Source organism: Orcinus orca, chromosome 6 (assembly GCF_937001465.1).
Source record: "Orcinus orca chromosome 6, mOrcOrc1.1, whole genome shotgun sequence".
NCBI lineage: Eukaryota > Metazoa > Chordata > Mammalia > Artiodactyla > Delphinidae > Orcinus > Orcinus orca.
Genome location: NC_064564.1, coordinates 117200395 through 117213842, shown reverse-complemented (window position 1 = coordinate 117213842; position 13448 = coordinate 117200395). Strand labels below are relative to the sequence as shown.

The window sequence follows — 13448 nt, the reverse complement described above, 5'->3', positions numbered from 1 at the left end:
CTGCCGGAAACCAAACACAATGACCATTTACCATGAGCTGGGGGAGGGGGTGGGGAAGTCCCTGTCCCTCCTGCCAACACCCCGCCCCCCCCCATCCTGGGGCCGATTTCCTGGTCGCTGGGGCCTGCCAGAGCTGAAGCGGCTGTTCGTGGTCCCTGTCCTGTCTGGAAACCACTAGGCAGTTTCTGGTTCCTTCCCCGGTCCCCCTTTCCTTAACAAGTCTCCACCCCGTCCTTCCCTCTCTGGGCTAACAGATGTCCTCACACATCTGGGCATCTGCTCATCATCGTACTTCTAAGCCAGGCCACTGCTGACCCAGCCCGGCCTGCGCAGTTCTGTGCTTTCTGGAGGTCACCGGGCCCACGCCCCTGCCTCCGTTCAGGCCACTGCCTCAGCCAGGCAGGAGGAGTCCCGGAGTCCGTAGCACCTACTGTCTGCAGACACCACCCCCTCGTTCCAGCTGGCTTTGACCAGCCTCCCGAGTAGGTGCCGACCCCGCTTTATAGGAGACTGGAGCTCAGAGAAGTGAAGTCCCTGAACTAAAGGTACACGCAGCCAGCGAGGACGCAGCCGGGATTTGAAGCTGGGCAGTGTTCTGTGCTGGGCGCCTGTTGTGTACGAGAGCCCACAGGGGTCAGAGAAGGATACCTCGCAGTGAGACAATTACACGTGCCCCAGGAGGATGGTGGAGCTGTTAGGGGAACGGAACCAGGCCCAGGCAGCCCAGAAGTCCCCGTGCTTGGTGAAGGGTAGGGGTGCTTATAGGCCAGAGGAAGGTGAAAGTGCTTTGGGCCACAAGACACGGGGGAGAGCTTCAAGGAAGAAACAAGCCCACAGCTGGACCCTAAAGGTTTTAAATAATAGGTAATATGAGCCGGCACTGGGTGGGAGGCCGTGTGCTGAGCAGTTTGCGTGCGTTATGTCTTTGGGGGTCAGGATCATCTGTCGTCCATTTAACAGATGGAACAACTGAGGTGCTAGATTGCACAAACTCACCGAGCCAGCAAGTGGCAGGGGCGGGATTCCCACCCAGGCAGGGGGTCTGCAAGCCCTGAGCGCGGTGTAGTGGGTGGAATGAAATGAGGAAGCCTTCTCGGAACCTCGGGCAGAGCAGAGATGTGCAGGGGAGATGCGTCTCCCTCCAGCCTCCCCGCCTCCTTCCCCGTTGTCTGGTCTCTTGATCTCACGGTGTGCAGGGCTCCAGTGTAACCCCCAGGGCTCATTAGCCTTAGGCCAAGAGGCATGACCTGAGAGGTAGGGGTATGTGTGTGTGTCTGTGTGTGTGTGTGTGTGTGTGTGTGTGGTGTGTGTGTGTGTGTGTGTGCGTCTGTGTGTCTCTGTGTGTGTGTGTGTGTGTGTGTGTGTGTGTGTGTGTGTGTGAAAGTCTGTGTACTGTCATCTACCAGCCAGGCTTCCCGTCAGGCTCCAAGGCGGCGGCCTCCAGCAGCTGCACAGCCTGTCAGGTTCACAAGGGGCCTGACCGGCTGCCACCTGCTGGGCCCCCATGGACTCTCAGGTTCCCCTCTTGCTTTACTCCTCAGGGGCCAGGCTGGCTGGTACTGGGTCCTTGTTCCTTCTCTGGCGGGGAGGACTTCTCCGGACTGGGCACGCTGAGCTGTTTCCCCAGTGGCTCTGGGATGGCCCTGGGGCAGGAGCGGGTGGGGGCTCAGTGCTGGGAGGTGTTAGACCGCTGGCAGGCAGGACTGGGCCCCCATCCTCAGCCTGGGAGTTAGCCGTTTCCAGGCCCTTCTTCACTGCTGGTGAGGAGGGTTTGGAGGAGACTTAGCACTGGCCACCTGCAGCCTCCGAGCAGGCCAGTGGGGGCGGTTTGGGGAGGTGGCACCCCGCCACCCAGTGGAGGACTGGCTGCCTGTAAGGCCCTCACAGCGTGGCACCATGCTGTGTCCGCCCTGCCTCAGGCTCGGCGTCCGGCCTCTCAGGCTCAGGAGTGCCACGTTCCTGGACATGTGGCTCCCGTGAAGCCACTGTCCCCAACCCAGTTCTGAGGAGGTGGGAGTTGAAACCTGCAGCCCAGTGCAGGAGAAGCGGAACTTTGAGCAGCCCCCAGTTTCCATCCCCTGACCAGCCTGTGGCGGGGGAGGGGGAGGGGTGAGCCGATGGTTGCCAGAAGGGTGCTCGGTGAGCAGGGTGAGGGCATCCAGCATGGGCCTGCATTCTGGGAGCTCGGGGAGTGCGTGTTGCCCGGCGTTTTCCTCTCCTCCCCAGGGAGCCCCCGGATGCTGGCAGGCTCTGGCAGCTCTGCGGGCTCGAGGGAGGCACGATGTCCTTTTGACCCAAGGTGCAGCATCACGCGTGCTGGTCCAGAGCTTGGGCTCTGGAGGGAGGAGAGCTGGGCTGGAAGGCCGGCTCAGCCTCTCGCAGCCCTAGACGTGCTCTCGGTCCCTGAGCCTTGGTTTCCTTATCTGAACTCGAGGCCAGTTGCTCCGCTTAGGCTTCTGGTGAGGACCGAAAGAGACAGGCGGCCTGGCAAGCGGTCCCCACTGCGCCTGGTACTGTGTCAGAGCCGGACAGGCCGTGGCTGCCACGATTGTGTCTTCTGACAAGGTGCCAGGGGAGTGCCCGTGCCCAGGGCTCCAGGAGGACGCTGGCCAGCCTGGTCAGCATGGTGCTTCCCAGGCCTGGTTCTCGTAGCTGACCCCAGGCCTGTGGGTGCCCTGGCCATCCTGTGGCAGGAGCCCCAACCAATCCCCTCTCAGTGGAGAGGTGCGGGTGCGAGGGAACTGCCATTCCCCACCCCCCCGCCCCCCTCTGGCTGTGTGACCTGAGGAAGCCTGTTCTGTCTCTGGTCTCCCTCCCTCTAGCATGTGTGTGACCAGGGGCTGAACTGCACTTTGAGGCTGTGACCGTGGCAGCCACCGGTGGAGCGAGGCCTAGGTGTGTCTCCACGGCATATGACTGTCACGGGCCAGGGTTCAAATCCCTGCCCCGGCTGCCTCTTCCTGGCTCCTGACGGGGATGAGCTCCCCGCCTGGCTTTCGCCACCCATCAAGTGAGGTGTCGGGAGGATTAAATGTGATGAGTGTGCAAAGGGCCTGACACCTGGGAAATGCCCTCAAGTGCTGGATGCTGTGGCCAGTGGTGTTGATGTCAGCTGGCCCTCCCTCCACCCCCTCGTGAGAGGCCACCCTCCTCCTCGGCTGTCACCAGCCATGCCCCCTTGCAGGCCTGGCCCCTAGAGGCCTGACGGTCGGGAGCTGGGGGGGCAGGAGGACGAGGTGGGCAAGGCCAGCCTGAGGTCTGGTCTCCGCTCTCCACTGGCGGCACGTTTCTCTTCTAGACGCTGACGAGTAGCCAGGCTTGGGCTGGCCGAGAAGGTTCTTGGGGAGATGGGTCAGCCTCTTTGGAGGCTCAGCACAGGCTGATCCCCAAACTGCAGTTTCTGGGGTCACTGAGCTCCCCGGTTGCCCTACCGCCCAGGCACCTCGTGTGGTCCCCTACTAAGGCCACCTCTGGGCTGCGCTGCCTGGGGACCAGGAGCATGGCCACCCCCATCCAGGGCTGACCTTGAGTCCTCACTGGGGGTCTGTTCATGTCCTCGGGCTCAGGGTGCAGGACACCCACCTGGGGTGGGGGCAGGCCCGAGGGTGGCGCCCCGTCGCCCACCGGGAGGGCCGTGCACATTTGGCGTTTTCTTCCTCCCTCCCTGGGCACACGATCTGAGAGATGAACCAGGGCTTGGACACTTTCTACTTGACCATCTCCCCTGGGCCTTGGTCTCCACCTCTGTAAAATGGGTGCTCGACTTTGTATTCAAACTGTCCCGGGATTCGGAGAGACTAAGCAGCTCTCTCTGATCCCTGAGCCGTCTCGTGTTTTGGCTCCTGCATTCAGACAGAAGGCTAAAGGGTCGGAAAGCCGCAGGCCTGGTTCCCTCCTCCGCACAGATTTAGGATGACCCGCCCTCCCTTTCACCTGGCCCTCCTCCAGCTCTCCGGGCGTCTGGCAGGTCTCCCGGGAGGCTTTCCCTGGCCCGGTGTCCATCGTCAGCTCGCCAGCCACAGCGCCCTCAGGTCCTGTTCCTGGGTGCTTTGTATGCCTGGCGCCGAGCCGCTCATGTCCCCTCTCGTGACCCCTGCCGCCTTCGTCCCCTTGGAGAGCTGCTGCCCTTCGCCCATCTCCCAGACAGTCTCACTGAGGCCAAGGGCTGCAGGGCTCAGCTGAGCTGGGAGCCAGAGCCCTGCAGGAAAGACAGTACCTGTGGGTCCGGTGGGCCCAGGGCTGCAGGGTGCTGGCGGGTGGCTGGGTCAGGGCCTCGGGTGACCTCTGTGACTCAGTGGGCCTGAGCAGCAGCTCAGCGGGGTGCCATGAGGTCCCCGGGCGGTGATCTCATGCACGTGGGGGCCACCGCCCCCCCACTCCCCACCCTCGCCTGCGTGAGACCAGGTTTCTCCACGTGCAGCCCCAGGGAGGAGACCACGGTGTGGCTTCAGGCCCTCCTCCTCCGTGAGCCCCTGGCCAGTGACGGGGAGACGGTCTGCAGCCAGAGGCGTCTGTGGGTCTGGAGGCCCCGTGTGGTCTGTAGTTGCAGCTTCCACAGCAAATGTACAGCTGAATGGGAGGAGAGAGGTCACCAGGATGGGAGAAGGCGCCACCCCTGTGTGTGCAGGCACAAGCCACCTTCTGGGGGAGATGGCAGGGCTGGAAAAGGCCCAGTAGGTCCCCTCTGTTCTCTCCAGAAATGAGGGTGGAATCGGCTCCCGGCAACCCTGGTACTCTGTCTTGCGGGAATCGGGGCTCGGCCTGCAGTCAGTTGGGGCCACGGCATCAGAAGGCTGATCAGGTGACACACTAACATGTCACCCAGGCTGTTTCCTTGTCCCTGGGGCTCCGGGCTATGCTCCGAGGGACAGCGGGGTGTGGGGCACCCTGGTGCCCATTCTGCCAGCCTCTGCTCACGAGGGCCTGGAGGCGTCTCACCACCCTCGCTCCAGACCCACGTGGTGGTAGGCTGGGCAGCGTGTGCAAGGCCCAGCTGCCAGCTGGGTCCCCGGGCCCTGGGGCCATCTGTGGGTGCCTGCTTGGGGCGGGACAGGAGGATCTGTCCCCTGAGGACACAGCCACCCACCTGGTGTTCTTTCCCCCTAAGAGCTCACTGCTGCCCTGTGGACGCCTCCCCCCAGGGCGTCTGCCGTTTGCTCGGCCATGCGCTCCCCCGGGAGCTCCCCAGCCCCCGCCAGAGCCTCCCCAGGGCCTTGGTGCTGCCCACACGGGCTGCCTGTTCCCGGGCCTGTGTGCTGTCTGCTCTGCTAACAGGATGGGTCACCTGTGGGGTCCAGGGCCCAGCCCTTCCTGCCCCAGAGGGTCCCGGGGCAGGTGCCAGGGCTGTCGGCCGCTGTCCTTCTCTGTCCCTGGAAGCGCGGTGGGAGCGCGGAGCAGACGCCCCACTCTGCCGCTTTGTGCCCAGGATGCGGGCAGCTCTCTTTGGATCCTGCCCTGCCGTTGTCTCTTGGTCGATGGTTTAAATGGCGCCTGCTCTCTGCACTGCTTGGACGATCTGGTTTTGCTCCTGCTGCTGGGCTGCGGTGAAGGGCCCGGAGAGGACAGGGTTAGCTCCGCGGGGCTGGAGCAGCTCCCCATCTGTGCCACGAGGCGGTGACTCCCCCTGGCCCAGCATGTGCGGCTCTCAGCGTCCTGCCCTGCCCCCCACCGGGCTGGCAGAAGGGGGCCCCTCGGGGTGGGGGAAGGGCTTGGGATCACATGACGCCTGGGCAGGGCAGCCAGCTGCTCCGTCTGCCAGCGAGGCCCATGGCTCACTGCAGAGCCGCTATTTAGACCCGCTCAGGGATGGCGAGTCCTCCCATTGGTTGGCCTGGCCAGGAAGCGCTTCTGTCCAGCGGCCTTGATGGGGCCCCGCTGGGAGCCAGGTGCTGTGTGTGCTCCCACGGGGTTCGAGTCCCGTGCCCACAGTCAGGCAGGTCCAGCACGGGGACTCTAACCTGCTGCCAGTGACTGGGGTGCTCAGGACACTGTCTGGCTCCAGGCTGGACCAGAAGTGGCTGGAATCCCCCGGAGAGGAACGGGCCTCTCCAGGGCGGGCAGCAGCCTTTGCGAGAGGCAGTCGAGGACCCCTGAGGAGAGGTAGGGGTGGGTGGACAGGGCCCTGGTCTCGCAAATGGATGGCAGGCCCCTGACATCACCCATCACCGCGGCCTCTTCTAGGCCGGGGAAGGATGTGTGACCCAGGGAAGGAAAGTGCGCATCTGCTTCAGTTCTGCCCCAGGAGGAGGAATTTCCCCTCCTCGATGGAAGGGCTGGACCTCCCCAAGCGTGGGCTCTTGAGGTGAGGGCCATCCACCTGCGGGTTCCCTGCTGACTTCCAAGAAATGCCTGGCTGTGTCTCCGGAGAAGGCGAAGGGTCAGGAGCCCCTGTGTGATTGCACTGGCTTTCCTGTTGGTACAATGCCCAGAGTGGGAGGGCGGCCTTGGGTCAGAGGAAGTAGATTTCCGGAGGATGGCTCCCAGGCCTCCCAGAGCCCTTGAGGCAGGAGGTCCAGGCCCATCCCGCTCCCTAGCCCCTGACCCCAGGGGTGCTGATGTCCGAGGGTACAGCCCACAGGACACTGGGCACCTGGTTCCTACCCAGGGGCCCAGCTTAGGCCGAGGGATTTAGGGAAAGGCTGTCAGTGGGGCCCAGGCTGAGTCAGCACTTCCACTGGGCCTTCTGTGAGCTCCACGCCCACCCTGAGCTGGGGCAGTGACCCGTGATCCTAACTGCTGGCATTGACCATGTGAATGATGGCCCTTTGCCAGCTAGCACCTCCCCCCTCCTCCCTAAACTCTCAGAGGTCTGTCTCTTTACTCCTAGGCCCCCCTCCCCACTGCAAGCTCACCCCGTCCCTGGACAGGGGCAGTGGGAGAGGGGGTGGAGAAGCCCAGGGCAGCAACGACTGAGTGGCCTTGACCAGGCCTTGATGCAGCCCCCGGGACAGCCTGCCCAGCAGGAGGGATCACTGCCTTTTAAAACAAGGGTCTTCCTGCCCGGGGTCTAGGAAGCAGCCAGGTGACACCCCCCCCCCCCCCCCCGCCACTTCCTGGCCTAGCCAAAGCCCCGTGGTTTTGGAGTTCTGTGGAACCCCAGGCATCAGCCCGGATGCCAGCACTGTCATCATTCTCATGCTGTCCCCATGCACGTGATGACGAACAGGGAACTGGGAACTCCTCTGTTGCCCAAGAAGGCACAAGACTGAATGAGCAGAAAGGGAAGGAAGTGCCCTTGGCTGTGGCCGTCGAGGATGCCCGCACCTGCCCCAGACCCGGGAGGCTGACTCCAGGGCTGGGGCAGCTGTCGCAGGTGCCGTCTGGACACATGAGGGTGAGGGGGCCAGGGGCCTCACGCCCTGGGGGAGGCATCTTCTCGGGGAGCCAGAGCCCCCTAGGTGCAGTGGGCTGAGTTAGGCCCTCGGGGTCCCGGCTCCGCTGTTTACCGTCAGCGGCATGGCTTTGGATGGGTTGCCCTTCCCTCGGCTTCCGTGTAGTCACCTGTGAAATGACCGGATAACAGTACTCGCCTTGGGGTGGGGGCGGGAGCGGGGGGATCCCCCTGGGCAGGGGCAGGCTGTTGTTGGAACCCCAGTGGGTACGTCTTGTTCACACCCAGTCATGGCTGGTGGGGTGAGGACGGGGGTGCTGGGGGCACTGCCTGCCGCCCCGATAGTAACCCCCGGCCCTCCAGCTGTCGTCCTGTTAAATTCTGGGCTGGAAATCTCTGTGGCCACTGACCTTTGCCTCATCTAGGGAGCAGGAAGTGGCACGGGGCGTCCCCCTGCCACACAGCCAGGCAGGCCCCGACACCCCCGCCCGGTGGCCGGGCGCTGTCTTTGCAGAGCTCCACGCAGGAGATTGGCGAGGAGCTGGTCAACGGCGTCATCTACTCCATCTCCCTGCGCAAGGTTCAGGTGCACCACGGCGCCAACAAGGGCCAGCGCTGGCTCGGGGTGAGTGTGGATGGGGGGTCTCCGTGCCCAGAACCCCGACAAGGCCCGGAATGCAGGGGCCACCCTGGCCACTCCACTGGGCTCCCTCCCAGGGCTTTCCTGCCTGGGAGGCCCCCAGCCCTGCTCCCAAAGGAATCTGGGCCCTCAGCCCTCCCCTACTATCCAGCCCTGCGCTGGGCCAAGTGCATAGTTCTCTGTTCACTTATTTGTATGAACATCAAAAAAAGACACTTCCATACTATTTCCACTTCATGTTAGGCTGGGATCACTTATGCATTTTGCCCCAATATTTCTTGTTTTAACGACTGTCCTTCCACACCTTCGCCAAGGCTTTCATCACCTTACTTAGTAGGGCTTTTTTTTTTTTTTTAACCCAAAAAGGACTCAGCCTACTATATATGGTTCTCTGCAACTTGCTGTCACGGAACACAACTCCATGACCCCTCCAGGTCAGAGCGGGGGCCTGACAAATACGTAACATTTCAGAAGAGAGGCTGGTTACCAGCCATAACTCAGCCTTTCACTGCCGTGAACCTTGACGGGATTCCTTTCTGCAGCCATTTCCACAGCGCCGCCCTGAATAGCCTCTGGGTCCTAACATACCGTGCCTTTCCACCCCAGGCTGAGCCTCTGTTTTCTCATCTCTAGAACGGGGATGCTTTGCCAGGGATCCCGGGGACTCTGCCCTTAATACGGCAAGGTGCTGTCATTACTCAGCTAATAAAATGACCTGAAGGTGTTGGTGTTGCGAGTTTTCATCGCCCCACCTCCAGTTCAAAAGCTGAGACCCTTTTTCTGTTCCGGGCACTCACGTCCCATCTCCGTCCAGAAGTCGCCGGGCGCTTGGGGCTTCCTCTGAGTTCCAGCCCCTGCCCTCCTCGTGGGCCACGGTGCTGTCGCTGACCGTCTGTGCCTCTCTGTCCCACCCCAGTATGAAAATGACTCGGCCCTGAACCTGTATGAGACCTGCAAGGTGCGGACCGTGAAGGCAGGCACGCTGGAGAAGCTGGTGGAGCACCTGGTGCCCGCCTTCCAGGAGAGCGACCTCTCCTATGTCACCATCTTCCTGTGCACCTACCGAGCCTTCACCACGACCCAGCGGGTCCTGGACCTGCTGTTCCAAAGGTGAGCGCCCTGCCCCTCCCCGGCACAGTGGCTCCCCGCCCACCCACTGGCTGTGTGTCTTGGGAATGTCGCTTTACCTCTCTGAGCCTCAGTTTGCTCACGTGAAGGCCGGGCTGCCAGGACTGTTGGATAAGCATGGACAGTGCGGCCCCGCGCCCGGCCCTGTGGAAAGGGCTGCTGAGGGCTGGGGCGGCTTTGATTAAGGTTTTCCTCTGCCCCATGGAGAAGCTCTCTGCTTCCAGCCCCTGGGCAGAACAGGTTTCCCATTTGGAAAGGAGGTTCCAGATTCTGTCTCAGGGGTCCTTCCTGGGAGTAGCCAGGGCAGGGCTGGCTGGGGGCCGGCTGAGGGCCCAGGCCCACTCAGGCGTCTGTAAGGTGCTGGTTGGGCTCATTCGTTCAGCAAATACATACGAAGCGCCTACTGTGTGCAGGCACTTTTCTAGGCACTTGGCTTTATTCAGTGAACGGTGCAGACAAAAATCCCCGCCCTCCCGGGCTTCCATCCTAGCCGGAGGGTCAGCCAGTAACACTAGACGTCATAGCAGGTACGGTAGATGTGACGCCCTCACGGCCTCCTCTAGATACGGGTGCATCCTCCCTTATTCCAGCGAGGACGGCGGACCTCAGGACCAACTGAAAAAGTGAGTAGACTTTGGGTCTGATGGGAGGGGCTGGGCAGAACCCTGGCTGCCACACATCTTGTGATTCCCGCTGGAGGGCTGAGGTCTGGCTGCAGGAGGAAAGGAGTCAGAGAGCTGTGGCTGGGGTCCCATGTCCCCAGGGAGCAGAGGGGAGGCTGGGGGCTCAGAGCCGGCCCCTGAGAGCATCCGTCCCCACTCAGATCCGGGGCCCAGGACAGGAGGTGTGGGGGGCAAGCTGCTGACACGTCAGCCTCGCAGCCCAGTGTGAGCGCTCAGCTGGGGCTCACGGGAGCGCAGTCAGGGTCAGGGGGCCGGCTACGTCCCCACCACCAAGAATGGCGTCCCCGGGAGGACGAGACCCGCACTCCGGCGCACAGACCAAGGCAGCCGTCGGTGCGCAAGCTTCCGGTTCAGGTGCGCGAGGCCCGTGAAGGCCGGGCAGGGGCGCACTCTGCTTGTCCCCTCCTCCCTCCCCTGTTTGTGCAGCGCCTACTGTGTGCGGCCAGGCCAGCGCGATGAACAGGGCAGGCGTGGCCCTCCCTGCCCTCCTGCAGTTTCCTTCCCAGTGGGGAGGGCCCGGGGGGCTGGGGGCAGACAGGAGAGAGTCAGGCTCCCCCCAGGAAGGGAGAGGTGGTCACCAGGGACGGAGGGCCCCTTCCTACCAGGCCTGCCGACCAGGCCTGCCCCCGCCTGGCAGCCCAGTGCGGGTGGGGCAGGGGCGGGCCCAGAAGCCCAGCCCCCACGGGGGAGCCAGGGGAGGGCCGCGTGGAAGGAAAGGCCAGGCCCCTGACTCTGCTGCCCGCCCGCCTGCCCCCAGTGCCGTCTCCTCCATCCTGGGCACCTGGCTGGACCAGTACTCCGAGGACTTCTGTCAGCCCCCGGACTTCCCGTGCCTCAAGCAGCTGGTGGCCTACGTGCAGCTCAACATGCCCGGCTCCGACCTGGAGCGCCGCGCCCACCTTCTCCTGGCCCAGCTGGAGCGCACAGAGCTCACCAAGGCAGAGCAGGAGGGTGAGGAGCGGGGTCGGTGCTGGACACGCAGGAGCCCCTGGGGCTGCCTCAGACCGCCCACGTGGGGACCGCTGGCGGGGCGACGTCCTGTCTCAGATCCTGGCTGGAGCCTCTGTAAAAGGCCGCGGGCTGTTTCCTTTGCTTGCAAAGGCCCGTGTGAGGCAGGCACGTGGATCTCCTCCTGCACCTTCACTGCCATCTCAGGATCTAGAACTGGCTCCAGCACCAGCCCCTGTGCAATCTGAAGACCTAGATCCAGCTGCAGAAGCAGCAACAGAACTAAAGCCAGATCCAGAGCTGGAGGCGTTTCCATCAGTGGCTGGAGGGACACCTTGAGCGGCGGCACCAGAGTGGGAGCCAACATCACAATCAGTTGCATCAGCACCTCTGCCTCCAGGGCCCGCGGCTGCACCTGCTCCGGAGGAGACCCAGAGCCGGCTCGGCACCCACTACCCCTGCGGGGAGAACGAGCTCTGACGCCACGCTCAGCGTCAGCTCCTGACCCACTTCTACCCGCTCCCCCCACCCCCAAACTTCCCTTCCCCTCCCCTGTTACTGTTTCTGATTTGGTTTTTAATTTTATGTTTTCATTTCACATTATTTATGGTGTCTTTTACGTCTTCATATAACCAAGTTTAATTTTTTAAATTTGAAATTGTGCATTTCAGGAGCATCGAGTATATTCACAGTTCTATGCAACCTTCCCCAGGGTCTCGGGCAGACTGTTTCACTCCCCAGAAGGAATCCCTGAGCCAAAGCGCTCATGCCCCATTCCTCTCTCCCCCAGCCCCCGACAACCTATAATCTGCTTTCTGTCTCTGTGTCTTTACCTGTTCTAGATGTTTCCTATAAATGGAATTATACAAGGTGGCTTTCTGTGTAGGCCACATATTTTAAGAGGGGAGTAGTTAATTTTTGTTTTCTTTTTTTACTTCAAAATAGCATTTTTATTATATGAAAGGGAAATGCCAGATGGATTAAAGGTGGGATGTACAAATTGAAGTCTTTTTTGTAAATATGTGTGCAGTCTCAGGGTAGAGACCCCTGTTCTGAGTATGGCCCCAGAGCCAGAAGACAGAAGGGAAACGCCTGGCTCTTCCCATGGCCAAACAGAAACAAGAATCATGTAAAAAGCTGGGAAGACAAAACACAAACTGGAGCAGCCCTCCTCACACCCAGGACCAGAGAGAGGTTTGACGCCCCTGTGGTCCCCCAGATCTTGAAAGTCAATGTTTTAAAAAGGGACAGAGAACACACATGTGCAGCTCCAACAAGAGGCCGCACACGTGGTCGGTACAGGTCAGAGACGCTTGACCTCCCGATGACATGCAGATGTAAGCGCCGTGGAGACGGCGCTGTCAACACCACGCCAACAGGTTTCTAGTCTGGTGGCGACCAGCCCTGGGGACAGTGTGAGGAAGCAGAGGCCCAGCAGGTCCTCTAGAGGGAAGCGTGGAAGGACACTCCTGTCTGGGAGAACAGTGCGCAGGACCCCAGAGCTCCACAGGTGCAACCCTTTACCTGCAGAGCTAATCCCAGGAGTTTACCCGCAGGAATTCTCGCGTGGTGTGTGTGCCCATGTGCACGTGTGTGCGTGTGCAGTCGTGGGTGTCAGGTGGGGAGGACTCTGGGCACGTGTGCCCTTCTGGAACCTGGTTCCCCCGGGCGGGTGCTGATCAGTCCATCGTCTTCCTCCTCCACATTTTCTGGGGCCCCGAATCAGAATTTCCGAAAAGCCCCTGCTATGGGACATGGGCCATTTGCCATTTTTCACTCTCGGAATCATGCTGAAGGGAACATCTGTGTCCATAAATCTCTATTCAGGGCAGAATCCATGAGGTGGATTTTCTGGGTCAAAACATATACAGTTTTTAAGGTATTGGCCACAGTTTCCAACAGAGCGGTCTCTGCCCACTTTGAGCCTCGCTTGGGAAAGCGGGGCCTCAGAGGACCCGAGGGCCGGGACCTCAGGGAGGGAGGAGGAGGAGGCCCTGGGAGTGACCGGCCCAGAAGGGACTGTCCCGCCCTCAGCCCCGCCCCCAGCCCCGCCCAGTCCTAGAGCGGGTACAGAGCTGGCTCTAGTTCAAAGGTGGCTCTGCTCCTAGGACTGGCACTGGAGCTTATGCAAGAGCTGATGCTGGACTTGGCTCTAGCTCTGGGGAAGGCGCTGGAGGCGGATCTACCTCCAGAGACGGTCTAGACCTGGTTCTGCCGTTGGACAGCGCTCTCGAGCTGTCTCTCACACTGGCTGGAGCCGGTGCTACAGCTATTGCGGTCGCTGGCTCTGGCTCTGGCTCTGGCGCGGCCACTGAAGCTGACTCCTGGGTGGGTACTGGTTTGGCTTGAGCTGTGGATCAGGTCCTGGAGCCGGCTGTACCTCCGGAGCTAAGGTTACAGCAGGTGCCGGAAGCAGCCGTGGATTTTGCTGTGGATAGGACGCAGGAGCTGTCCCTGGTGCTGGAGCTCTCGCTGACTTTGCGGCTGACTCCAGCTCCGGTCTGGTGCTGGCTCTGCTTCTGGTGCCTCTAGCTGTACAGCCGGTCCTGGCTCGAGCTCTGTGGCTGGCGCTAAAACTGGCGGTGGAGCTGGCTGTAGCTCTGGACTGGTTCCACCTCTGGAACTGGTGTCAGGGCAGATTCTGGCGCCAGAGCGGGCACAGAAGCTGGCCTAGGAGCTGCTGACAGAGCTGCCTCTGCCTCTGACGTGGCATCGTGCT

General features: G+C 61.8%; 2 protein-coding genes across 13 annotated transcripts in view; both read left to right on the top strand.

Annotated features, from left to right (window-relative positions):
• The window catches only part of LOC125964908 (uncharacterized), a 30330-nt gene extending 18596 nt beyond the window's left edge, over positions 1 to 11734 (top strand). The window contains exons 6-9 of the mRNA XM_049711870.1: positions 7845 to 7955; positions 8887 to 9080; positions 9662 to 9721; positions 10539 to 11734. Of these exons, the coding sequence (XP_049567827.1) occupies positions 7845 to 7955; positions 8887 to 9080; positions 9662 to 9721; positions 10539 to 10977 (804 nt within the window). The 3' untranslated portion in view covers positions 10978 to 11734. The remainder of the gene's footprint in view (positions 1 to 7844; positions 7956 to 8886; positions 9081 to 9661; positions 9722 to 10538) is intronic.
• The window catches only part of LOC125960274 (globoside alpha-1,3-N-acetylgalactosaminyltransferase 1), a 144270-nt gene that overhangs the window by 105375 nt on the left and 25447 nt on the right, over positions 1 to 13448 (top strand). The window lies entirely within an intron of this gene.